The sequence below is a fragment of the Monodon monoceros genome, unplaced genomic scaffold, assembly GCF_005190385.1.
Source record: "Monodon monoceros isolate NGI ecotype Baffin Bay Population unplaced genomic scaffold, NGI_Narwhal_1 Super_Scaffold_9, whole genome shotgun sequence".
Taxonomy (NCBI): Eukaryota; Metazoa; Chordata; class Mammalia; order Artiodactyla; family Monodontidae; genus Monodon; species Monodon monoceros.
Genome location: NW_021703786.1, coordinates 31,003,502 through 31,030,513, shown reverse-complemented (window position 1 = coordinate 31,030,513; position 27,012 = coordinate 31,003,502). Strand labels below are relative to the sequence as shown.

Sequence of the window (27,012 nt, the reverse complement as noted above, 5' to 3'; positions counted from 1 at the left end):
CGCCAGCGGTACGTGGACAAGCCACAGCCTAGCTTCCTGCTTCTTCTCAGTCCGGTGCATCTGCCCCTTAACCTTGACATTCAAGACCTTGGCAATGACTTTTGGTGGTTGAACTGAAGGGTATACATTTCTGGAAACTTTAGAGCCAGAGCAGGAAGGGAAGGGCATTCTAGGGACTCCGGATGGCGACATTCGGAGTTGCTGTCTGCAAGCCCTCAGGTGACACATTAGCCCTCCTTACACGTTAGGACTAGTTTCCTATGCTCGTGTGGCCATTCTGTGCGAGCTGGGGGCACTTGTCACGAGGAATATGTGTGTGTATATTTAGAGTCTGAGATCCCCAAAGGAGGGGTCCCTGCAGGCTTGCTGGACCAGGAACAGAACTGAAAAGAAGCTGAACGAGGAAGCAGCGAAACACGAAGAAAAGCAGAAGTGGGAGCCTGGAGGCCTGACACTCCTCCTCGAGGGGGGACTGAAGCCTTGGGGCCAGCTGTGGCCTGGCGCTGTTGCACGCGACATCTGTGCTGGAGAGATGGCCTGGTGGTACCAGGCCACATGGCTGCCCCTGGCTCTGCTGCTTCTCTGGGTCCCAGGTGAGGGGCTGCGGTGGAGGGGGTGCGGGGCAGGGGCGGAGGGAGGGTGCGAACGCAAGAGCTGCAGGGGAGGTGTCAGGAGACTCAGGATGGGATGCCCTCTGTCCACCGCATAAGACACACATCCTCGGAGGGGTAGGGCTGAGGGTCTGTCTCCCCTTCTGCATCCATCTGGCCTTAGATGAGCCACAGTGGGGCAAAGATGTGGGCCCAGAGGAGGGGCTTTGCAGAAGGTTTGGGGGTGAATTATTACACACCAGAGTGAGTGGCAGAGTGACCACCAAGCGCACCCAGGGACGTGTTTATTGTCAGGAGGCGCCCTGTGGTTCACGGGTCCCAGGGGGTGGAGGAAGTTTGGGGACCGGACAGGGGCAGGCCTTTGTCTCAGGGTCATGGAGGTGAATGACTGTCCAGGGCGGCTCGAGGGGCAGAGGCCTGAGGACTAGGGGGCCAGTGGTCTCCAAGGAAGGGAGATGGGACTTCCATCCCATGGGGAGAGTGGGGCAGAGCAGCTGTGGGACAGAAGGGGGAGGCTTGCTCCGGGCAGAAGAGGGTGTCCTTGCACTTATTTCTCTCCTAAGCCTCCAGGAGCTTTCAGGGCTCTCCTCAGATTGCTCCTGCAGTCTTGCTAGGTTTATTCCCGGCATTTTTAATTTGGGGGTCGTTTTGCTTATAAATTGATGTTTTCTTCAATTCTATTTGCCAACTAGTTGTCGATAGGAAAGCTGTGAGTTTTTGTGTATTAATTTTGAAACTGGTCATCCTCTCACCACTCATTTTTTTAAAATATTTATTTATTTGGTTGTGCTGTGTCTTAGTTGCGGCCGGTGGACTCCTTAGTTGCGGTCACCGGCTCCTTAGTTGCGGCACGCAAACTCTTAGTTGCGACACGCAAACTCTTAGTTGCAACATACATGTGGGATCTAGTTCCCTGATCAGGGATCAAACCTGGGCCCTCTGCATTGGGAGTGGGGAGTCTTAACTTCCCCACCAGGGAAGTCCCACCACTCATTCTTCTACTGACCCTCTAGGGTGTTCACGGGATCTGCCTGCATGGAGGGTTCGCTGTTTCTCTAGTTTCCTCTCTCATTGATCACGGGCTGGTTTGGCCAGAATGATGCCCAGGAGAGAGGCGACAGCAGTCATGCCTGCCTTGTCCCTGACTGGGCCGGTGTCCAGAGTTTCTGTTAAGTGTAAAGAAGGCATCCCCTGTGTTCTTAAAAACAGCAGCATCAGGTGTCGTTCGCCTTTTCGTTATCTATAGAGATGATGACAGGCCACGCCTTATCGCGCTCCATTGATACTGCGGGGGGTCTTTTGGTTTGTTCTGGTGTGTTTATTTGTATTATTTTTACAAATTGAATGTTTGTGGCAAAACCTGCATCAAGCAAGTCTATTGGCTCCATTTTTCCAACAGCTTTTGCCCACTACGTGTCTCTGTCACATTTTGGTAATTCTTGCAATATTTCAAACCCTCCACCAGCAAAAAAGATGACAAGTCACTGAAGGCTCAGATAATGGGTAGCATTTTTTAGCGAAGTATTTCTTAATTAAGGTATGTACATTGTTTTTTGGTTTTTTTTTTGCGGTACGCGGGCCTCTCACTGTTGTGGCCTCTCCCATTGCGGAGCACAGGCTCCGGACGTGCAGGCTCAGCGGCCATGGCTCACGGGCCCAGCCGCTCCGTGGCATGTGGGATCTTCCCGGACCGGGACATGAACCCGCGTCCCCTGCATCGGCAGGCGGACTCTCAACCACTGTGCCACCAGGGAAGCCCTGTACATTGTTTTTTTTTAAGACATAATATTATTGCACACTTACTAGACCATAGAATAGTGTAAACATAACTTTTATAAACCAAAAACTTCACGTGACTTGCTTTATTGTGATATTCGCTTTACTACAGTGGTCTGGAACCAAACCTGCAATATTGTCTAAGTATGCCTGTGATTTTTTCTCCTTTGAACTATTCAAGCGGCGAATTATATTAAGAAATTTGGCTGGATTTTAGTCTTGATGTATTATACGGACTTCATGATAAGAATTAGGGAGGTTTCCCTGTTTCTTTATCCTCTGCAAATGTTTAAATAAAATTGGGATTGTTTGGTCCTTGAAGGTTTTGAGAGAACTAACTTGTGGAACTGTCTGGGTTTCACTCCTCTTGTTTTGGAAAGGAAAGAAAAAGGAACTTCTTTTTTTTTTCTTTCCCCCCAGCTTTACTGAGGTATAATTAACAAATAAAGCTTGTGTATATTTATGGTGTATAATCACGGTGATGTTTTGATACCCGTATACACTGTGAAATAATTACATCACCTCACATAGTTATCATTGGGAAAGGACCCCTTGATAACACTTACCAGTATTGGTCTACATTAAAAAAAATCTTTTCTGGGCTAATACTGGTGATTTATACTTTCCTAGAAAATCACCAGTTTTGCCCAAGTTTACAAGTGTTTTTGTAGAGACTTGCAAATTACCCCGGGCTATTTTCTTTTTAATTGTGTATGCGTGTCTTCTCCTTTTTTTCTTGCTCTAGCTACTCACAAGAATGTCTATTTTGTTGTTTGTTTCTCCCAAAAGAAAAATCAGCTTTTCAGTGTATGTACTAGTTCCATGGTTTTTCTTTTCCTAATTTACTAACTTCTGCTCTGGCTTTACTCTTTTCTCCTGGGTTGGGTGCATATGCATGCGTTCCTCTCTCGACTTCTTGCGCTGGATGATTCACTCGTTTATCTGGGATTTAATGGGATGAGACTTTGTGCTTCTAAAGTAAAACATTAGGACAAAAAGGAGCATCCTGTTAGAAGAGATAGAGACAGACAGATAGACAGAGAGGGACAGACAGACAGGGAGAGAGAGATAATGAGAGACAGGGACAGAGACCCACAGAGAGACAGAGAAACAGACAGAGACAGAAAAAAAGAGACAGTGAGGGAGACAGATGGAGAGAGAGAAGGACAAACAGAGAGACAGAGACACAGGGAGAGAAACAAAGAGAGACGGAGAGGTAGAGCAAAGGGAAGGTAGACCATGGAGACAGATGGTTGGGTACTGTGGGTGGGGTTGATGGGGTGACCCAGACCAGGGAGGGGAGCTGAGAGCCAGGCAGAGAAAGGTGACAATTCACAGTGAAGGAGAGGCAGGGAATCGAGTATGGATGTGGGGGCCAGGGGCAGCATCTTACGTGAAGGAAGGTCTGGGATAGACATTTATCTATTAAGCACTTGGTATGTGTCAATTTTACTGATTTTTGTTTCTCTAGAAAATCACACATTCATCCAGATTTACACATTTATCTGTAGAGAATTTCTGCAAAGGACCGTCTCTGATTCTTTTAATTTTCTCTTTCTCTGTGATTATTTTATCTTTTCGTGTCTTCATTCAGCTGGACAGAGAATTATCTATTTTTATTAGATTGAATTTTCTGAAATTCCTTTTTTCTTCATCAAAAATAGTAGAATGTCAGCAATTTCGTATGGTTCAACCTAATATTATTTGCCAGGCATTTTACACCCATTATCTCATTCAACACCCCCAAATGTCATGTGAGGCTTACCGATCATCACCACATAGCAGATTAGGCATCTGAAGCTCAGAGAGGTTAAGTTACTTGCCACCAGAACACACAGCAGATATGTCATAGTACCGACAAAACCCAGATTCTTCTGCTGCCCTTTCCACTTCACCATGGCCATGGCTGCAGAGCATCTCAGGAAACGTCACACCTGTGACGGGGCTAGGAAAGGTTTATCTGAAGGGCGTCTGCCACCCAGGCCAGGAGAGGACGTCCTGATGGGCACCCGGGAGTAGGAGGATGGGAGTTTGCAGTCAGCTTTGGACACCTGTGGACTGAGAGCTGCATGGGGTGGGAGATGTGCTCACACCCAAGTGTTTGTTGAGGGCCTACTATGTGTCGGGCACTTGTAGACATTGAAGATATAAGAAGGAGGTCCCTGGAGTTTACATTCCAGCGTCTTCATGTGATTTAAGAACCTGAAAAAGCAAGTGAAATTAAAGAGTTCTAACTCTAGCGAAAGAGAGCAAGCCACCCCTCCCCCACCACTCTGGGGGCCTGATCACAGAATTACAGGGGTGTGAGGAGTGGTACCCAAAAGCATCAGGGAGGGGGGCGTGTCCTCGGCTTGGTGGCTAGCATTAACGTCACATGCATCGTCTTCGTCCCCCAACTCCCCTTAGCTGAGGACTCTCTGGGAAAATGGCAGACATAAAATCTTAGAAACAAAACATGAGGTTCCAAAAAAAAGAACAAACAAACACTAGCTTCCCTTGAAAATTAAGTCTACAGGAGCTGCGCAAACGGAAGTAAGACCCAGGATGAAATGATGGCTTTCATCAGTAAACTTTCTGTGTGTGTGAAGGATTGTTTTTTTTTTTTTGCGGTACGCGGGCCTCTCACCGTTGTGGCCTGTACCGCTGCGGAGCACAGGCTCCGGACGCGCAGGCTCAGCGGCCATGGCTCACGGGCGCAGCCGCTCCGCGGCATGTGGGATCTTCCCGGACCGGGGCACGAACCCGCGTCCCCCGCATCGGCAGGCGGACTCTCAACCACTGCGCCACCAGGGAAGCCCGGTGTTTTTTTTAATCCACAAAGTTTACCAAGTGTATCCAGTCTTCTTTTGTGCACTATTTGGCAGCCCTTTCTTGGCCTTGGTGCATATTCCCTCGGTGGGAACAGATTGCTGTGAGGGCTTCTTCAGGTTACTGAGCTGCTCAGGCCTCAGGGCGAGATGCTGTCCCTCAGGAAAAGCCGGGTGCTTGGAGGCGAGCTCTTATTGTCCAGATAAGTTCGGAAGTGGGAGGTGTCTGGTTGGTGAGGGGTGGGAAGGGCAGAGGAAAGGAGCTGCTGTGATCAAATCTTAGGGGTGACAGCGTGGACGGGGAAGGACTCTCTGGCTGATGGGAGGTGGTTGGCATGAGATGGGGGAACACTGGGAGGTGACCCCAGCGCGCCCCTGACCCAAGCCCACCTAGTGAACAGCCAGACTCGGTTGTGTTTTCCAGGCTGTTTGTCCCTGAGGGGCCCCAGCAGAGTGACAGGCGTCGTGGGGGGATCCCTGAGCGTGGAGTGTCGGTACGCGGAGAAATACAAAGACAATAGCAAATACTGGTGCAAAGCCCCATGTTTGTTACCGTGGAAGACTGTGGAGACCAAAGAGCCAGAGAGAGAAGTAATGCGGGGCCACGTGTCCATCAGGGACCATCCTGCAAACCTCACCTTCACAGTGACCTTGGAGAGCCTCAGGGAGGACCAAGCAGGAACGTACGAGTGTGGGATCACGGTACCATTTTCACTTGACCCCACCGTCCAGGTTGTGGTGTCTGTGTCCCCAGGTGAGCCGTGCACACCCCTTCCCCCTGTACCAGCAACAGGGTTACCTGAAGAGTTACCTAAAGTTACCTGAAGAGTGTCAGGTTGGATTAGCCAAGGTAGAAATCTGATCAGAGACCAAACTGTGTGTGTGTGTGTGTGTGTGTGTGTGTGTGTGTGTGAGAGAGAGAGAGAGAGAGAGAGAGAGAGAAAGAGAGAGAGAGAGAGAGAGAGGGAGAGAGTCAGGGCGCTGGCACCTCTCCTCAGTCTTGAGCGATGGGAAGGTGCCTGTCAGGGAAAGGGGAGGCTGAGAGAGTGAGCGTGCAAAGGAGAGAGGAGGGCGTGCTGGGGGTGGGAGCTGAGTGGAGAGGGGGTGGTGGCCGGGTGCCCAGTGCAGTGGGGGTGCTAACAAGATCTGCAGTCCAGACAGCCGTCTCTGGCAGGCAGCGTGTGGCTGTGACTTGGGGTGGGGGGAGAACGAGCCTGGGAGTGGGAGTGACTGTGGGCCCTCCAGAGGACCCTGACCTCATCAGCGGGATGGAACCGGGGCTGTTGGGGACCTGCGTCCTGGTAGGAAATGCTCACTCAGCCCCGGGAGGGTCCTGGGGAGACTTTGGCTGCAGGGTCCTCCATCCTGCCCTCTTCCTGAGTGAGCATTTCGTGTGAAATCAAACAAAGAAGGTATTGGCGAGTGGTGGGAGAGTCAGAGAGCATTCCCTGGGTCTGATTTGTGTTTCTGCACCAGCACCAGTGCCAACCCACCCTACTGCTGTGGCCGAGACCTCGACAATCACAATCAGTATTTCAACAATGTCATTCACCGCCCTGGCCATGGCGCATCCCACCTACAGCGCCAGCAACGAGGAGGAAGCCATGCAGGGGTGGGGGTAAGGCACCTGAGTCCCCATGTCTTGGAGGTGGGCTTCCTCTTGTCCATTTGGGGCCAGGAGCCCCATCCCTTTGGCTGGGGACCTCTGGGTCTCTTTGCATCCAGGCTGGAAGCCGGTCTGCATCTCCTAGCTTGGGTTGTAGGGGTCAGGGTGAACCTGCCTTGGGCTCTGAGAGAGGGCTCAGGCAGGGCAGAAGCTGGGGGGTGGCTGGAGGGAAAGTAAATTTTTTTTTTTTTTTTTTTGCGGTACGCGGGCCTCTCATTGTTGTGGCCTCTCCCGTTGCGGAGCACAGGCTCCGGACGCGCAGGCTCAGTGGCCATGGCTCACGGGCCCAGCCGCTCCGCGGCATGTGGGATCTTCCCGGACCGGGACATGAACCCGTGTCCCCTGCATCGGCAGGCGGACTCTCAACCACTGCGCCACCAGGGAAGCCCGGAAAGTAAATTTAATGAGAGCTGATGATATCCTACCAGGCTCGTACTAAATGCCTCACGTGAATGTTCGCACTTGTTACTCACAACCTTTACCATTATTACCCTCATTTTACAGACCAGTAAACCAAGGCTCTGAGAGGTTAAGTGATTGGCTGGGTCACGCAGCCACAGAGGCAGGCTAGGCTCCCAAGCCAAGTTTGTGAGATTCCAAAGTCTTAGTTTCTTTCTTCTAAATTCGTGATTCTCGATCCTTTTTTTGGCGGGGGGGGAGGCCAAAAACCCCAGGAGAATCTGACAACATTTATAGATTCTCTCCCCAGAAAATACATACTGTCAGAAACCATTTCTGGGGTTCACAGACTCTCTATTCTGACACCACCTGGTGCCCTGCAAGGTGATTCCGGCACTGACCACCTGGAATTAGCACAGACCCCAGCGTCCCATGAGACTCCTAAGGCTCACTGCCATAAGACGGCCTGACTTCAGAAATGCCAGAGCACTTTGGGGATTCCCCAGGTCATCACATTTCTGATCAATTGGATACAAATTTGGGGGTTCCCATGGGAAGTGCTGTACTTACGGTTTTATCATAAAGGATAAATGTCAGGACCAGCCAATGGATGGACACCCAGGGCGAGGTCTGGGAGGATCCTGAATGCAGAGTTTCCGTGCCCTTTCCCAGTGGAGTCAGGGGGCATCACCCTCCCAGGACATTGATGTGTTCACCAGCCAGGAAGTTCCTCCAAGCCTTAGTGTTCATCGTTTTTATTTGGGTTTCATGACACAGGCCTGACTGATTAAATCATTTTCCACATGACTGACCTCAATCCCCAGCCCCCCTTCACCTCCCTGAAGGTCAGGCTGGCTCAGAGCCCCAAATCTCTGATTACGTGGTGACCAGCTTCCATCCTGGGTCATGCCATCTCTCAGCAAGAACTCAGGCAGATCTAAGGGGCTCGTGAATAACAAACGTACTCCTATTACTAGGAAAATCCCAAGGATTTAGAGTCTTCCTTCCAGGAGCCAGGGGCAAAGGCCAGTCAGGTTCTTTATTACATGACACCCCCAAGGCCCCTCCACTGGCTTCCTGACAACCCAAGTGACAATCCTAATAACAGGCAAGGTGAAATTCAGCCCCCAAATATGCCACCTGGCTCTGCAGATGCACACCTGGGGGACAGAGCTGGGTTTTGTATGGCTGAAGCCTATGCAATTTACGGGGGGCGGGGAAGTGCATCTTTAAGAAAAAGACTAGAACATTATGGATGCAAACGAGGCATTAAAGAAGGGGCCTGAGCAAGTGAGGGACCAGAAACTCCAAGTTATGTCAGCATCCCAGGAACTCAGCTGCTGCTTGGCCAAGTGTGAAATGGTATAGTTACAAGGTGAGTTTTTGCAGCCATGTTTGTAATTGCAATAGACTGGGAGAAATGCCCATAGAGAGGGAAGAGTTAAATAATTTATGGTCCGTCCATGCAATGGAATACTATGCAGCTGTAAAAAAAAAAAAAAAAAACACCCTGAAGGACTTCTTCATGTACTGACATGGAAAGCTCTCCAAGATGCATTGTTAAGTAAAAAAACTAGTGTTTAGGGCTTCCCTGGTGGCGCAGTGGTTGAGAGTCCGCCTGCCGATGCAGGGGACACGGGTTCGTGCCCCGGTCCGGGAAGATCCCACATGCCGCGGAGCGGCTGGGCCCGTGAGCCATGGCCACTGGGCCTGCGCGTCCGGAGCCTGTGCTCCGCAACGGGAGAGGCCACAACAGTGAAAGGCCCACGCACCGCAAAAAAAAAACAAAAACTGGTGTTTATACCCTGCCTCTTTTGTGTGAAAAAAAGACATATGTAAAAATAATGTACATTCGTATTTTCTTGTATCTGAATAAAGAGCCTCTGGAAGGTTCTTAGGTATACCGTGTGTGTGGGGGGGGGATTTAGGTAGATGGGGGATGTGTAGAAAGGAGACCTTATACCATCTACATTTTTTCAATGGGACCTTATCTATCTATTGAACAAGAGAGGGAAGGCGTGATGCCCCACCTCACCCTCTCTCCCCTCAGGCTCCAAGTGCTGCTGGCCTTGTTAGCACTTCTGCTGCTTCTGTTGGGGGGCATCTCACTGCTGGCCTGGAGAATGGTTCAGAGACGGATCAAATGTGAGTGAGTTCCTTACACCTGCCGCCCCGGGGTAGGCAGGCCCCGCCCACAGCCTCTGGTCTCTGAGGCTCTGTGTCCTGGTTCCCAGAATGGTCTTCAGATGCATCCCCTGACACCACATATCCTGGGTGACCCTAGAGGGCAGACCCCAGAGGCGGTGTCCTGGCATGGCAGATCCAGGCTCTGGGAGATGGCTCCCCGAAAAGAGGCGTTTCCCACAGCGGGGCCTGGGGTGGGTGCTTGTGAAGCAGTGTCCCTCTTCTGTCTAAACCCTTCTGTGACCTCCCACACTCTCCAAAGTCCAGGTCCCCACAGGACACTGAAGGCCCTCTGCAACCTGCCCAGCCTTACACTCTGGAACAGCTGGAAGGCAGCTGTTTCCCAACTTCTTCTGCGTTTGCTCTGGGCGCCTGGGGTGCCCCCCTGCCTCTCTGTGGCTCACTCCTGCTGGGCCCTAAGCACTGCTCTCAGATTTCCTTTCCTCTGGGACTTTTCTTGGCCCCCCAAGAGCAGCTTAGGGGCCCTTTCTGGGTGGACCTCGGTTCTTCCACCACGAAAGCCCTTTTCACACCAGATTGTCACACCTGCTTCCATGCCTGCCTGTCCACCAGCCCGTGCGACTCCTTAAGATCAGGGACCCTGACTCGAGAAAGTACAGTATTTGTTGAATGAATGTATTATTTAATATCGTCACGTTGGGCACCCCAGGAAACTCCAGGCATCTTGTGGTCCAGTCACTCTTCTCTGAGCTCAGATTAAAAGAGAGAACGTAGGGTGCACCCAGCATCCTGTCCAGTGCTCAGTAAGTAGGTGCTCAATAAACAGTTGAGCAAATTTAAATAAACAGAAGAACAGAGGAACCAGTGAAGCTGTGGTCCTGTTGCTGGCTGGAGGCCCAGCTGTCACCTGGAGGACAGTCGGTTTCTGCCCGAGATGGAACGTGAGCCTTAAGTTTTCTTACTGTGCTGACGGTTCTTGATTCCATGCGCACAGGGTTCTGGGGGGATGTTCGTGCGTAGTTACAAATGCTGAGCCTTTCAAGCTTGCTCTGCTCCATAGCTGCAGTGCTAACTGGGAGTTGGTACTTTCTGGGGGCCGGGTAGAGGGGACCCTGCATTACTCTCTCACCTCCAGCATCCCCGTGGGGTTCAGCCTCTCCCCCCAGCATAGCTCAGGCCTTTAGGAGAGAAATCAGCCTCAGCATATGTATCCTTGGTGGATGGAAAGAAAACCACTTCCTCTTCCCCATCTGCTGCTCGCATATCATTTTTGGGAACCCTCCCCCTAAACTTCAACCCATACTGCTTACCACATGGGGATTTTCCCAGCCTGGATTGCCTCAGATCTGTGGGTCCCAGCCATCTCCACGGTGCCCTTTCACCTAAAAAGCACCGCCCCGCCCCCCCCGCTTAAAAAAGGGATGCGTGATCACTGTAGAAAATTGGAAAAGTAAGTAAAGCACAAAGAAGGAAATAAATTCACCCTAGTAAATAAAAACGGAAGCTCGCACCACCTAGAGAAAACCAATCACGGGCATTTGAGTCACATCCTTGCAGTCCCTTTTGCACATCTGACTTCTTAAAATGTTTGCATCGTACTGTAATTCCACTTTTAAACCTTAACGTATTGTATGATTTTCCCTGCTAACAATGTTCTTCCGAAAATCCCTGACTCAGAGTTGACTTGTGCGGGTGGATCACACCTTGTTACGTGATCTTTGTTTAACAGGAGAAAGGTTTTCTCTTCATGTAGCCTGACTGTCCCTCCCCTGCTTTGCGTCTCAGCTCCTGTCTCCTGGCTGCATCTGGGGTTGTTTACCCAGTGTCCTTGCCCCTCCCGCCTCAGCCTGATGCCTGCCCTACCACCCACTCATGGTTTTTCCCCTCAGCCCACTCTTGTTCATTCGTTCATTCACTCACACAGCAAAGCTGTCCTGAGCACCTATTGTGCACAAGGGCCTGTACCGGGCTCTTGGGGACACTGTCATGACCAGGGTAGACTGGCTCCACCTTCAGGGTGCTTCCCGTCCAGCTGGCTGCCACCCAACTCTTTCAATGCCAACTTCCCTCCCCAGGAATGGACTCCCATCCCTTCCTCACCAGCCCCCTTCCTCCTTATCATCAAATCACCCATCTTAGCTGAAGGGACGGAGGGTAGTGGGGCACCCGCCTGCAGCATTCGGAACAAAATGTGTTCATATCTCAGAGCCCCTGGTTGCATGTTCTGCTGAGTCAACTGATGGGGCTTAGCAAACACTTCTGTCATACGTGCCCTTGTGTCTCCTGAAGGTGGGTATCTCACCTTTGACTTCGGGGCTCCCTCCCTGAGGCTGGACAGTGTCTCCCCGCAGCGTTTAGTGGACTGGGCTCTGGAGTTGCCTGGCGGTGCACCTAGACCTATAGGACATTCTGGCTGTGTGTGCATCACCTGTCCCCATCGGCTCCTGGGGCTCCAGGTTGAAAGGGCCAGGGGTGCACAGAGTTTTGCTCGGAGGCAGGACACCTGCAGAGCCACGCTGCAGGAGCCAGAAACAAAAGGTTGTGTGACCTGAGCTGCGATCCCTCAGAGCTGACAGGGCCTCATGTCTGGGAGGGGTGGACGCCCAGGCCAGGGGTCAGAGCAGATGACCCTTGTGACTTTGTATAGTTTGATGTGGCTCTAGGTCTCCACAAGAACACTGCCTTTTTCCGTTGTGGAGCACAGGCTCCGGACGCGCAGGCTCAGCGGCCATGGCTCACGGGCCCAGCCGCTCCGCGGCATGTGGGATCTTCCAGGACCGGGGCACGAACCCGCATCCCCTACATCGGCAGGCGGACTCTCAATCTCTGCGCCACCAGGGAAGCCCAAGGACACTGCCTTTTATTTTATTATTTTATTTAAACAAATTTAGGGCTTTGTTAAAACACAGATAGCTGGACTTCATCCTCACCGTTGATAATTTAGTACATCAGCAGTGGGGCCTGCAGATCTGCATTTTTTTTAATTGCGGTAAAAAAATACGTACCATAAATTTTTTTTTTTTTTTGGCTGAGTTGGGTATTTGTTGCTGCGTGCGGGCTTTCTCTCGTTGCGGTGAACTGGGGCTACTCTTCTTTGCGGTGCGCCAGCTTCTCACTGCGGTGGCTTCTCTTGCTGCGGAGCACGGGCTCTACGTGTGCAGGCTTCATTAGTTGTGGCTCACGGACTCGAGGCACACAGGCTCAGTAGTTGTGGCGCACGGGCTTAGTTGCTCCGCGGTATGTGGGATCTTCCCGGACCAGGGCTCGAACCCAGTCCTCTGCATTGGCAGGCGGATTCTTAACCCCTGCACCACCAGGGAAGCCCCTGCCATAAAATTTGCCATCTTAACCATCTCTGCATTTACAGTTCAGCAGTGTTATGTATATTTACATGGTTGCAAAAGAGACTTCTAGAACTTTTTCATCATACAGACACTTCCTTTTAAATGAGTGTCCTTCCTTTCTTGTCTCTCCTACCTGGGAACTTTTTTTTGTTTGTTTTTGGCCATGCTACGCAGCGTGTGGGATCTTAGTTCCCTAACCGGGGATCGAACCCATGCCACCTGCATTGGAAGCGTGGAGTCCTAACCAGGGGACCGCAGGGGAAGTCCCTGGGGAACATTTTTATGAGTGACTGTTTGGAGAACTACCTTTGTTTGGCCCCTCTCCCCAAGCTGGATCCTTCCTGCTCATTTGTTTATTCATTCATGTCCTCATTGACTAATTCACCCATTCAACAAACCCTTGAGTTCCTACCATGCTACCGCCCTGAGGCAATAGGTCTCCAGGGCTGAAGTCTCTAGGGAAAGGCCTTCCTCCAGTTGGACCGTAGGGATCCCCATCCCTGCCTTGCGCTGGGATTCGACCTCCTTTCTCTTCTCTTGTCTCTTTAGCTGGTGAGAATCCAGAACCTCCCCAGAAACCCAGTCAGGTAAGAAAGGCTACTGCAGAAGGAGTGTCTGGGTAGCTGCGGGGAGCACAGAGGATGTTGGGGGCCTGAACTGTCCCATCAGCCAGTGGAGGTCTGTGTGGATCACACATGGATGGAGCGAGGTGCTCACCCCGAACGGGAAGAACAACGCCTGGGAGATCTGGTCATTGGGTCATCATGAACTCTAGCCAGTCTCTTCCCACCCCAGGGGAAAGTGGAGTGAGGGAGGGTCCTCCCAGCCCAGCTGTTGACCTGACCATTCAAATTCTCCCCTGAGAGGACCAGCGTGTGGGAAGGGGGAGGCCGAGTGGGAAGACTGGGACGCTCAGAGCAGAGAGGGAAAGGGGAGATGCTTGCAGAGAAGGAAGGACAGGGGGCACTCTGGGCTGGACCACGGAGGGGCTCTGTGGACACCCACCAAGCCCTCACACCTCCTGCCCACCCTAGGCTACTGAACAGAGTGAACCCTGCTATGAGAATCTAGAGCTGCAGATGTGGCCCCTTCTGGAACAGCCCGTTCGACCCACACAGGAGGAGGTGGAATACAGCAACTTGGTGAGTGCAAGGGCCCAGCTCCTGTCACAGGGACCCCGGGCTATGACAGAGACATCACCTAGTGGGGTGGCAGCAGGCAGAGAGGGGAGTGAGGGGATCAACACTGTTTCTCTAGGACAAGGACACGTAGAAAACGGGGCAAGTGTAGATTTTGCCAAAGGTTGTCCTTGTAGCTGGGGGTGGGGGGTGGGGTGGGAGATGAAGGAGCTCTTGAAATGGCCGGTGATAATCAGTACTCAATAAAGTACAGCATTCGTCAGGCACCGACCATGTACCATACACCCAATGTCAAAGACTGCGATTTCTCACTGCTTTGGTCCTATGATCTCTTTGGTATGAACTCTGCTTTTCAGGTTTTTATCAATGACCCTCTGTGGGTCAACCCACAGCCATTGTAAAGTAGAATAATGGAAGAGGCTGCCTCCCAACCCCACCCGGCCCAGGGTCGTAAGCCTCCCATTAGTGGAACAGTTTAGGCAGAGGCTGAGGGATCAGTTGTTAGAGAAGATGAGGGGGAGATTTAAGCATCAGACACGTGGCCCTGAGACTAACAACATCCTTGTCTTTCTAACTTGGTGACTAATGACCTCAAAGTAGACCCCAGGGAATCCCCCGGCTCTGAGGCCTGGGACTTTGTGCTGTGTCTTGACCAGGTCGGGTGGAGCAGGTGGGTGGACAGGATCTTGGAGACCAGCCCTTGCAAGAGAAAGAGGCCAGGACAGTGGGGGAGGGTGGAGCCACCGTCCCCCAGTGGAACCTCTCTAAGGCCCTAAGCTGGGGGTTCCTGCTTCCCCTGCCTCTCCTGAGCCTCTGGTCTCTGTCTCTGCAGGGCCTCCCCAGTGAAAACGTTCACTACACCTCAGTGGTATTTGATTCCCGAAGCCAGGATTCTAAGACGGACAGAATTCCCTCCCAGAAGCCCCAGACGCAGGAGCCAGTGTACAGCGTGGTTAAGAAGACATAAGCTTGTGTCTCCAGCCTTGCCAACTGGAGGGCTGTGTGGGTCACAGGAGGCCCGGGGCTCAGCCCCCACCCACGTCTGCCTCCACCTGCTCCCCTTGATGGTGACCGACAAGGCAGCTGGGCTCCCCAGGACTGTCCCTCTTGTGCCATCAGCCAGGCTGGCTTCATTGAGGATGACCAGGAATGGGGCTCTGGATGGACCTGTGGGAAACCTTCCATCCTACTGGCTCTCGATGCATCTTTCCTGTCTTAGCTCTGTGTGTGGACGGCAGGAGGTCAGCCCCATGTGACTCCAGGAAAAGATGTGGCTCATGTAGGGTGGTACCTTCGAATAGCTTTGTAAATCACAGCCCCATGGAAATGTCTGGGATTGCTGGGGAGTGGGGAGAACAGATGCAGAGCCAGAAGCATATAAAGGCACTGCAGGCTGGGTCCTCCTCATCTTACAGACAAGGAGACTAAGACCCAGAGAGAAGAGAGTCTTGCCCATGGCTCCCGAACTAGCGGCACGTTTCTCTGGACTCTTAGGTTTACTGTTAATATGAGAGATATTAATAAAGCTTAAAGTATCTTAAGAGAGAAGAAAAAATTAAAAGAAAAATCCTTTCTTTTGAAGGCTGAATAATATTCCATTTATGTACATATCACATCATGCTTATCCATTCATCTGTCAGTAGATACTAGGGGTGCTTCTATGTTTTAGCTCTCGTGAAAAATGCTGTTATGAACACGGTGTACGAGTATCTCTTCGAGACCCTGCTTTCAATTCTTTTGGGTATATACCCAGAAGTGAAATTGCTAAATCATAGGAGAATCTATTTTTAATTTCTGAGGAACTGCAACAGTCTTATCTGCCATAGATGTACCGTTTTACATTCTCACCAACGGTGCACAAGGGTTTCCAATTTCTCCACATCCTTTTCAACACTTGGTTTTTATTCCTGCTTTTTGTCTGTTTGTTTTTTAATAGTAGCTACCCTAATGGAGGTGAGGTGGTATCTCATTGCAATTTTGATCTGCATTTCCCAAGTGATTAATGATGTTGAGCACTTTTCATGTGCTTATTGGCCATTTGTATATCTTCTTCGAAGAAATGTCTATTCAAGCCTTTTGCCCATTTTCAAACTGATTTTTTGGTAGTTGTTGAGTTTTAGTTGTCTGTGTATCCTGGATGTTAATCCTTGTCAGATACATGATTTGCAAATATTTTCTCTCATTCTGTGGGTTGCCTTTTTACTCTGTTGATAGTGTCTTTAGAGCACAAAACTTTAAAAGTTTCATGAAGTCCAATTTGTCCATTTTTTCTTTTGTTGCCTGTGCTTTTTGGGTCATATTCAAGAAATCATTGCCATAGCCAAGGCTGTGAAGACTTTGTCACATATTTTCTCCTAAGAGTTTAATGGTTTTAGGTCTGACATTGAGGTCTTTGATCATTTTGAGTTAATTTTGTATATGCTGTTACGTAAGGGACCAACTTAATTCTTTTTTTTTTTTTTTTGCTGTATGTGGGCCTCTCACTGCTGTGGCCTCTCCCGTTGCGGAGCACAGACTCGGGATGCTCAGGCTCAGCAACCATGGCTCACGGGCCTAACAGCATGTGGGATCTTCCCAGACCGGGGCACGAACCCGCGTCCCCTGCATCGGCAGGTGGACTCTCAACCACTGCGCCACCAGGCAAGCCCCAACTTAATTCTTTTGCATGTAGATATCCAGTTTTTCCAACACCATTTGTTGAAAAGACTGTCCTTTCTCCATTGAATGGTCTTGACCCCCAAGTCAAAAATCATTTGACTATATATGTGAGGGTTTATTTCTGGACTCTATTTTATTCCATTGGTCTATGTGTTTGACTTTATGCCAGGATCACTCTCTCTTTTTGAAAATCTATTTGTTTATTTATTTATTTTTGGCTGCATTGGGTCTTCGTTGCTGTGCACAGGCTTTCTCTAGTTACAGCGAGTGGGGGCTACTCTTTGCTGCGGTGCGTGGGCTTCCCATTGCAGTGGCTTCTTTTGTTGTGGAGCACGGGCTCTAGGTACACGGGCTTCAGTAGTTGTGGCTCGCGGGCCCTAGAGCACAGGCTCAGTAGTTGTGGCACACGGGCTTAGTTGCTCCGCGGCATGTGGGATCTTCCCAGACCAGGGCTCGAACCCGTGTTGCCTGCATTGGCAGGCGGATTCTTACCCACTGCACCACCAGGGAGGTCCCCAGGATCACTCTCTTTTAATTACTGTGGCTTTACAGTGAGTTTGAAACCAGGAAGTGTGAGTCTTTTAATGTTGTTCTTCGTTTTCAAGATTGTATTGGTTATTGGAGGTCCCATGAGATTCCATATGAATTTTTGGATGGGTTTTTCTATTTCTGCAAAAAATGTCATTGGAATTTCGATAGGAATTGCATTGACTCTATAGATCACTTTAGGTAGTATTTTTATCTTAACAACATCAAGGCTTCCAATCCATGAACATGGGATGTGTTTTCATTTATTTACGTCTTCTTTAATTTCTTTCAGCAACGTTTTGTAGTTTTCATTGTACAAGTCTTTCACCTCCTTGCTTAAGCTAATTCCCAAGTATTTTGTTCTTTTTGATGCTACTGTCAATGGAATTGTTTTCATGATTTCCCTTTCAGATTGTTAACTGATAATGTACAGAAATGCAACTGATTTTTGTGTGTTGATTTTGTACCCTGCTACTTTGCCAAATTCATTTATTCATTCTAACAGGGTTTTTTTTTTGTGGAATCTTTTTGGGTTTTCTACATATACAATCATATCATCAGCAAACAGATAATTTTACTTCTTTCTTCCCAATTTGGATGCCTTCTATTTATTTTTCTTGCATAATTGCTCTGGCTGGGATTTCCAGCACCATGTTGTATAGAAGAAGCCAAGTGGGCATCCTTAGCTTCTTCTTAATCTTAGAGGAAAAGCCGTCATTCTTTCACAGTTGAGTATGATGTCCACTGTGGGTTTTCTATATATGGCTTTTATAACGTTGAAGTAGTTTCCTTCTATTCCTAGTTTGTTGAGTGTCTTTATCATAAAAGGATGTTGAATTTTGCTAAATGCTTTTTCTGCATCAATTGAAATGATCACATGGGCCTTTCCCTTCACTGTGTTAATATAGTGTACTATGTTGATCAATTTTTATGTTGAATCATCCTTGCATTCCAGGAATAAATCTCACTTGGTCATGGTGTATAATTCTTTCAGTATTTTGCTGAATTCTGTTTGTTAGTATTTTGTTGAGGATTTTTGCCTCAGTGTTCATAAGGGAAATTGGTCTTTAGTTTTCTTTTCTTATAGTGTCTGGCTTTGATATCAGAGTGATACTGGCCTCATATAGTGATTCTGGAAGAGTTCCTTTTTTTTCTATTTTTTTGGAAGAGTTTAAGAAGCACTGGTATTAGCGCTTCTTTAAATGTTTGGTGGAATTCACCTGGGAATCCATCTGGTTCTGGGCTTTTCTTTGTGGGGAGGTCTTTGATTACTGATTTAGTCTCCTTATTTTGTTATTAGTCTGTTCAGGCTTTCTATTTCTTCTTTTTTTTTGCGGTACGCCGGCCTCTCACTGTTGTGGCCTCTCCCGTTGCGGAGCACAGGCTCCGGACGCGCAGGCTCAGCGGCCATGGCTCACGGGCCCAGCCGCTCTGCAGCATATGGGATCCTCCCAGACCGGGGCACGAACCCGTGTCCCCTGCATCGGCAGGCGGGCTCTCAACCACTGCGCCACCAGGGAAGCCCTCTATTTCTTCTTGATTCAATCTTGGTAAGTTCTAGAAATGTGCCCATTTTATCTAGGCTATCCAGTTTGTTGGTGTACAGTTGTTTGTAGTACTCTCATAAACGTTTTTGTTTCTGTGGAATTGGTAGAGATGTCCCCACTTTCCTTTCGAATTTTGGTAATTTCAGTCTTCTGTTTTTCTTAGTCCATCTAGGGAAAGTTTTGTTGATTTTGTTGATCTTTCAAAGAACAAACTTTTGGTTTCGTTGATTTTCTCTCTTTTCCTCTATTCTCTATTTTGTTTAGCTCTGCTCTAATATTTATTATTTCCATCCTTCTGCTAGTTTTGGGTTTATCCTTCTTTTTCCAGTTCCTAAAGTTGTAAAGTTAGGTTTTTTATTTGAGATCTTTGCCACCCCCCCCCGTTAATGTAAGCATTTAAATTTCCCACTTAGCACTGCTTTTGTTGTGCCCCATAAGTTTTGGTAGGTTGTGTTTATGTTTTCATTTATCTTTAAGTGTTTTCTAATTCCATTTATGATTTCTTCTTGGATCCATTGGTTGTGTAAGAGTGTGCTGTTTAGCTTCCACAAGTTTGCGAATTTTCCAGTTTTACTTTTTTTCCCTTTTCAAGTGTTTATTGAAAGATAAATAAACATAAATTGGTTATGTGTCAGTGTCAATTAGTTTTTTGAATTCTGTCTTATAATACTGTGTAATCTCTTATAAGAAAAAAATTTTTTTTGAGCATTAAGTAATGCCCTTGCAGTATGAATTGGGCCAACCATCAGATGTGGCTCCTCTCCTGTCTCAATATGAATAAAATGCAGTTAAAAAACAATGAAGAGAATCCAGTTTAACATTTGTTATTTATTTCTAATTTCATCCTGTTGTGGTCAGAGAAGAAACTTTGTGTATCTATCTTTTTAAACCTATTAAGAGTAAGTTTGTGGCCTCATATATGGTCTATCCCGGAAAATGTCCCATGTGCACTTGAGAAGAATAAGTATATTGTTTTGGGGTAGAGTGTTCTGTATGTATCTGTTAGATCTGGTTGATTTATTGTGTTAAGTTCTCTATTTTCTTACTTATCTTCTGTCTGGTCATTCTATCCATTATTGAGAGTCGGGTAATGAAGTCTCCAACTACTATTGTAGAACTGTCTATGTCTTCCTTCAATTCTGTCTGCCTTTGCTTCACATATTTTGATGGTCTGTTGTTAGGTCCATAATTATGTATAATTGTTGTATCTTCTTGATCTTACTACCTGTCCACGTTTATGTTGTATGAGACAAGTAAACCTGAACGTCTTTAGGTGACTGTTTGCTGGAGTTTCTGCGATTTACAGGAAACTACATTCCAAACTGAGGCAGAGCTCTAACCCAGAATCTTTTCCTATTTTGTCAGGGATGTTTGTTAAAACGTCACCATCCACCCAGATGGAGGAGACATCTGTTTGGAGTTCCCCCAGTATGTTCTAATCAAGTCTGTATTCATTCGTTTGCTCATTCACTCATCCATCTACCTAGTCATTGGTTCAACAAAAATTATTTGAACACTCAAAAGTACTATTAAATGCAGCAGTGAAACTCTAGCAGCAAATACAGTAGAGAAAAAGATACACCATAAAAATAAATAAATAAATTAAAAAAAAAAGATACACCATACCTGTTTTCAGAGAGCTTGCTGTCTAGTGGGAGCAATATTAAATTACAAAATGAAAACAGCCAGAGGAATAGCCAGGTGGCCTCATGCATCTGTGAAGCCTGACCACGACACGACAGTAGGTGGAACCCTTCACATACAACACGGTGTTGAGTGGTGTCCCCTGATGCCGTGCAACATGGACTCCTGGCAATGAGGATTTGAAAGGTGGATGTGAAGAGTGTTGAGGGGCCCCATAATGTGGACAGGGGCTTAGTCATATACCTGTGCAGAGTAAGTGCTCAAAAACATTTGTTGACACGAACTGAATTCGGTCCAGTCACATTCCAAGCTTGACCGAAAGCGGCCCTTAGAGGTATCCCATTTCCAATCAGACAGTGACCTCTGCAGGGTGGTTTAAAACATAGAAGGACATGGTAGAAGATAGACTCTAAGACCTAAGAGGTTCTTTGCAGGACTCTGTCCTCTCAAATGGAGTGAATTTTAAGATATTTATTTAGTCTGAATTTTCACCAATTAGAAAGAAATCCTCTGTAAAATGCGAATATCTAGGGTATCAGTCAGGGGAATTGATGCTAGCTGCTGTAACAACCACAACCATGAAACTGGTTGGCATGGCAGTGGGGGCCAGGTCAAGATGGTATTTCTGTTATAGCTGCATACTGTCCCCAACCCCTGTCCCATGAATCTCTAAGGTGTGGTGTAGGGATGTTTCCCAGTGTAGACTGCCCAGCATGGTTGCTACCCCTTGGGAGTCCTTAATATCACTTCCTGACAGTGGGTCTCAGTTGAGACCATCCCAGTTCTCCAGAGGAGGTCTACCAGAGAAAGTGGGGCTGGCTCTCCATCTTCTTTTCGCAGAAGTCTGGTTGCCTTAATCTACACAGATTTGCCCAACTTCCTTTCAGGAAGCTCTGCACACCAAAGGACATTGGGAAAGGCAATCTTTGCAAGCCAGATATTTTTTCAAGTTCTCTTATAGCTTTCCTCCAGGGCTCCCGGGGGAAGTGTATCGTAACTGCGTCAGGAAGAGCGGCAACCTGGTGACTCTTCCCTGAACAAATACCTGCTCTAGGGTGATTTGTCGGGAGATGCCTCAACTTACCTTCGACTGGATTTCATATTTTAAGTTGTATTTATTAAAAATTAGGCATCGTATTACCCAATTGAAAACTCAAAATTTATAGGAGAATGTACAGTGAAAATCAGTGCCCTTATTCTTGTCCCTAGTCATCCAGAGATAATGTTAATATTTATTATGTTTATTCCCTTTTAATCATATAGCATATATCTATACAGCATATATCTCTAGCTACCTACCTATCTATATATCTATCATCTATTTATCTATGATGTATATGATATATATAGATATATAGTATATATGGTTTGATACATGATATATGACATATATGTGTCTGACCTTCAGTTTTCTTATCTGTAAAATGGGGGAAATAACACTATAAATCTTTGTATGTTTGCGATGAGGATAAAATGATATAGCAGGGTACTTAAATCACATAACACAGTAATAATAAATGCAGCTGATATAAAATACTACCCCTGCCCACAGGGAGTTTACAGCCTGTCCCCCGGCACCTTTCCCTCCCTGGTCCTCCAAGCCAAACCATCATTCCCTAAACTGGCCTCTGCTCATCCTTCTTACATTCAAGCAAGCAGCTGAAGAGGCTGAAGGATCGGAGCCTTGACCTGAAAAGAGGAATCTGTTGACCCTGAATTATCGCCTCCTGGTGGAATTGGAAGAATTTTGGGGGAAATCCTTTTTCTACTAGGGAGCTGCCCACTGCTCTCCCCATCCCCTGCACCCCACAACACAGAAAACAAAATTAAAGGAAAAAAATACTTTGCTGTACGAAAATAGTTTTGATTCAGTTTTGTAGTTCCTGGTAGTTCCTTCTAATCCATTCAGTCCACTGGGTTTACTGCCCTCACCGTTCAGGGAAGCCTGGGCACCGCAGAAAGCAGAGGATAAAGGTCACTTGTCTTTGTAGTTCCAAAACTGTAAAGGTTTTGTTGGAAGAGGAAGAAATGTGCACTGACCATAGATTTGAGGGACAAGTGAGGAGCGAGAGAAAGCTTTCCAGCCTCAGACCAGAAAAGAGTAGCCTGGATGGGGGCTGGGGCTGGACCCCAGCTTGGAGCTGCCCAGAGAACCAGTGCTTCTGCTGTTCACACTGAGGCAGCCATGGGACACAGGTGGGTAGTAGCTCTTGAAATGTGCTAGCTCTCAAATAAGATGGGCTGAGTCCAAGAAGACAATGAAAATAAGAGGATTTAGAATATCTCATCAATAATTGAACACAATGATTACATATTGAAATGATAATATTTTGGATATATTGTAAATAAAATATACTACTAAAATCAATTTCACTTGCTTCTTTCTTTCCTTCCTTCCTTCCTCCCTCCCTCCATCTTTCTTTCTTTTCTTCCTTCCTTCCTTCCTTCATTCTTTCTTTCTTTCCTTCTTTCTTTCTTTCTTTTTTCTTCCTTCCTTCTTTCCTTCTTTCTTTCTTTTTCTTTCTTTCCTTCTTTCTTTCTTTCTTTTTTCCTTCCTTCCTTCTTTCCTTCTTTCTTTCTTTTTTCTTCCTTCCTTCTTTCCTTCTTTCTTTTTCTTTCTTTTGTTCTTTCTTTCTTTCTTTCTTTTTTCTTCCTTCCTTCTTTCCTTCTTTCTTTTTCTTTCTTTCCTTCTTTCTTTCTTCCTTTCTTTTTTCTTCCTTCCTTCTTTCCTTCTTTCTTTCTTTTTCTTTCTTTCCTTCTTTCTTTCTTTCTTTTTTCCTTCCTTCCTTCTTTCCTTCTTTCTTTCTTTTTCTTTCTTTCCTTCTTTCTTTCTTTTTTTCTTCCTTCCTTCTTTCCTTCTTTCTTTCTTTTTCTTTCTTTCCTTCTTTCTTTCTTCCTTCTTTCCTTCTTTCTTTTTCTTTCTTTCATTCTTTCTTTCTTTTTTTATTCCTTCCTTCTTTCCTTCTTTCTTTTTCTTTCTTTCCTTCTTTCTTTCTCTCTTTCTTTTTTCTTCCTTCCTTCTTTCCTTCTTTCTTTCTTTTTCTTTCTTTCGTTCTTTCTTTCTTTCTTTTTTCTTCCTTCCTTCTCTCCTTCTTTCTTTCTTTTTCTTTCTTTCCTTCTTTCTTTCTTTCTCTTTCTTTCATTCCTTCTTTCTTTCTTCTTTCCTTCTTTCTTTCTTTTTCTTTCTTTCCTTCTTTCTTTTTCTTTCTTTCCTTCTTTCTTTCTTTCCTTCTTTCTTTCTTTTCCTTTCTTTCATTCTTTCTTTCTTTCTAGGGGAATGGGTGAGCTGAGGTTTATTCATACAGTGGAACACTCTACAGCAGTGAAAAAAATTGGATTCTTTGTTTTACAGAAGAAGAGACACAGGCCAGAGAGGTTACCTGAAACAACCAAAGGCACTCAGATGGGTGGCCGCTGAACCTGCGCGTCCAGAGCCTGTGCTCCGCAACAGGAGAGGCCACAACAGTGAGAGGTCCGCGTATGGCAAAAAAACCCACAAAAAACAAAAGAAAAAACCCAGAACCTTTTATTATTTTAAAACAATTTCAAATTTACAGAAAAATTCTGAAAACAGTAGAAAGCACTCCCATATATCCTTTATCCAGATTCACCTTTTTTAAAAAACACATTTTGCCACATTTGTTTTGTTATTCTGTTTATATCTAAACATAATTTTTTTCTGAGTCATCTATGAATAGATTGCTTATACTATCTCTATTGGACTAAGCCTGCTACACTTAGATGCCCTCCTGGCGTGTCTTCCAGTGACGTCTGATAAAGTCCTCCCTGAGTTGTGTCTTTTTTTTTTTTTTTTTTCCGGCTGTGCCGGGTCTTAGTTGCAGCACACAGGCTCTTCATTGCGGCATGTGGGATCTAGTTTCCCAACCAGGGATGGAACGCAGGCCCCCTGCACTGGGAGTGAGACCACCAGCACCACCAGGGAAGTCCCTCCCCCAGTTGTGTCTTGTCTTTGTTTTACAGTCCATAGTCCCTCTCAAAATACAGCACTGTGTTTGCACAGGGTGCCAGCATGATAAATATTTGCAGTATTAAATAATGTTAGGTTAATCATGTATTCACAACTGGTCTAAGGAATTGGAAGGTATTTCTAAATTATCCCGAGTCCTTTAGAAAAATGACCCCGGGCTGCCTTACTCAGGGTTAAGAAAATGACTACAAAACTATGTTTGTTTTTAAACCTTACTACCCAGCTAATGCACTGTTGGGTAAACCCTCAATAAGGCTCAGCCTTGGAACAAGACATAGGGATTGACAACCATGTGTCTCCACCTTGTGGCCATGTCTGTAATCACACATCCTGGATCCCAAGCCCATTTCAGTTGCTCCAGCTGGTCTGTCAATGCAGAAGGAATTCTGTATTTTCCGGGTCCATGCAGCTGAGAAGGGGAAGGGCCTGAAACAGGGGAAAGGACAGGAAAACTCTGCTCAGCTTTTCAATTCCTCCGTTGCAATTCCCACCCCTTGGATGTCATTGTGCTGAAAGAAAAACTTCCTCCTCAACCTTGACTTCACTTGTTTGGTGCCCAACTGCCTTTTTCCAATTCCTGGATTTTCCCAGCCCGACTTCAGCAGGTCAATGGGAAGGGCAGTCATACCACCTGTGGCTGATGTAATGGATTTGGGGTCAGACAGAGCAGGTCTTAAATCTCACCTCTGCCCTTACCAGCTCCAGGGTCTGGGGCTGTCATCTGAGGCCATTGAGTCTCTGTTTTCTCATCCAGCGACCACTAGTGGCCCCTCCGTGTTTTCTACCTCGCCAGACTCAGAACCAAGCTCTTCTTAAAAGGCCCTTTCCACTCTGCGCCCCCTGCCGTCCACGCTGTTTGTTGCCTCTGAGATTCCTTCCAGGGGCCCTTGACCTGAATTCTTGGTGTCTGCAAGTTATCTGTTGCCAATTCTTTGATGTAACGCTCTTCCCAGATCTTTTGAATTTGACCCTCAGGACTCTTCCCCTTTCCTTATGGGCTGCAAATCTGGGCCACCTGGGGCAAATGAACCCACAACACTTCCTAAAACCCAGGCCAAGGGCAAACCCTGGGTTCCCATGTGTCTGGGGGAAAAGCGTAAAAAGGGCATGATGGCGCTTTCAGGATTGTTGAGAGTCATGGGGATGCACCGAATAGAGGCCTTGAATCAAAAAATATTCTCCGTATATGTGAACGACCTTCCTCCCTCCCTCCCTCTTCCTTCCTTCCTTCCTTTCTTTCCTTCTCTCCTTCCTTCTTTCCTCCCTCCCTCCCTCTCTCTTTATTGGTAATTGTTAAGAAGTCTATAAGGCACCACGACCTTTATTTTAATAGTTATAAGAGGGAGCATAGCTAGTTGCCCTCTACAAGTAAAACTCAACAGCGCGTGTTGGTTGATTTCAGTGATGAAATGACCCAGTCGACCTCAGCTGCCTAATGCAAGCTGTAATAACGTGTATTTAATAGCCACATAACGAAAACAAACTGTAAGGATGCTGGCTGTACCAGCCAGACATGTAACAGTTCAGTAAGTAAAGCACCACGTTGGCATCGATGAGTTAGTGTGCGCAGGTGCATGAATCTGGAAGGCAAGTGAAGAGGAGGGATGACAGGTTATAAAGAACGAGCAGGGAGCTTGGATTGACAAGGGTCTCTGATCACCTAACACTCGATGCACTGAATTCAAGGTGAAAGTCACCAGTGAGACTCACAGATACAGAGAACGAAGTAGCTGTTACCAGTGGGGAATGGGGAAGCGGGGAGGGGCAAGAAAGGGGCAGGGGATTAAGAAGTCCAAACTACTATGTGTAAAATAAATAAGCTACAAAGATATATAGTGCAGTGCAGGGAATACAGCCACTATTTTATAATAACTGTAAATGGAGTAGAACCTTTAAAACTTGTGAATCACTACATTGTACATTTGTAACTTATATTATATTGTACATCAACTATACTTCAATAAAAAAGTCACCTGCAGAATATCGACTGGCTACGCTGCTCTTCACTTCCGTAGTGGCAGAGCTGTCCTCACAGTGTGGGATCGGTCAGTGAGAGGGTCAGACATGTCCTAAACTTGTCAGATTATCAAACTCATGGGCTGTCTGCTGATCAAAAGGATATGGGGTCAGGAGAAAGGTCTGCATAAAATTCTCTACAAATATAAGAGAAAGAGCTCTGGGGCTTTGGGGGCTCTTTCCATTCATGTCACAAATGAAGTTGACACGGCGTCATCTTCACTAAGACCAGAGCCGGCCACTCAGCATCTTAGGGTCACCTTGGAAGGTGTGTGTGTGTGTGTGTGTGTGTGTGTTTGTGTGTGTGTGTGTGAGACAGAGAGGATCAAAAATCCATACATCCATCCTTGGCCATCACGAACCACGTTTTTGTACATGTGTCAGGGTGTATATCTGTGACTGTAGCTGTCAGAAAAAGTCCCCTCGGTGGAAGGGATTGATAGATATTGACAAGTTTCCCTTCAGAAAGGCCTTGCTCTCTTACTTTCTTGTCAAGAATACCCGAGAGCCCATTTCCCTTCACTCGTGCCAATCTTGGATATTTTCAGAACTCTTATCTTATTTTCAGTGTGATTGGAGAACATAGTATCAATTTGCATCCCCTCGTGGGTGAGGTTGAACCCATTTTCATGTTTACTTACCGTTTTAAGTTCTTATCCTGTGGACTACCCATTGGACCCCTTGGCCATTGAGTTGTTCACCATTTTCTTATTGAGTTCCTACCTGAGCGCTTTGTAAATGAAG

At 47.0% G+C, this 27,012-nt stretch overlaps 1 protein-coding gene across 3 annotated transcripts in view; it reads left to right on the top strand.

The window, feature by feature from the left end:
- Positions 1-357: 357 nt before the first annotated feature.
- Positions 358-27,012, top strand: part of LOC114889611 (CMRF35-like molecule 8) — a 39,926-nt gene continuing 13,271 nt past the window's right edge. The window contains exons 1-7 of one of the 3 annotated variants that reach the window (XM_029213002.1): positions 358-593; positions 5,619-5,948; positions 6,671-6,812; positions 9,310-9,404; positions 13,298-13,335; positions 13,783-13,890; positions 23,617-23,776. In XM_029213002.1, coding sequence (XP_029068835.1) covers positions 533-593; positions 5,619-5,948; positions 6,671-6,812; positions 9,310-9,404; positions 13,298-13,335; positions 13,783-13,890; positions 23,617-23,682 — 840 coding nt within the window. In that variant the 5' untranslated portion in view covers positions 358-532 and the 3' untranslated portion in view covers positions 23,683-23,776. Of the gene's footprint in view, positions 594-5,618; positions 5,949-6,670; positions 6,813-9,309; positions 9,405-13,297; positions 13,336-13,782; positions 13,891-14,719; positions 16,357-23,616; positions 23,777-27,012 lie in introns of those variants that run through there. The other 2 variants (XM_029213001.1, XM_029213004.1) reach the window with 2 other exon arrangements.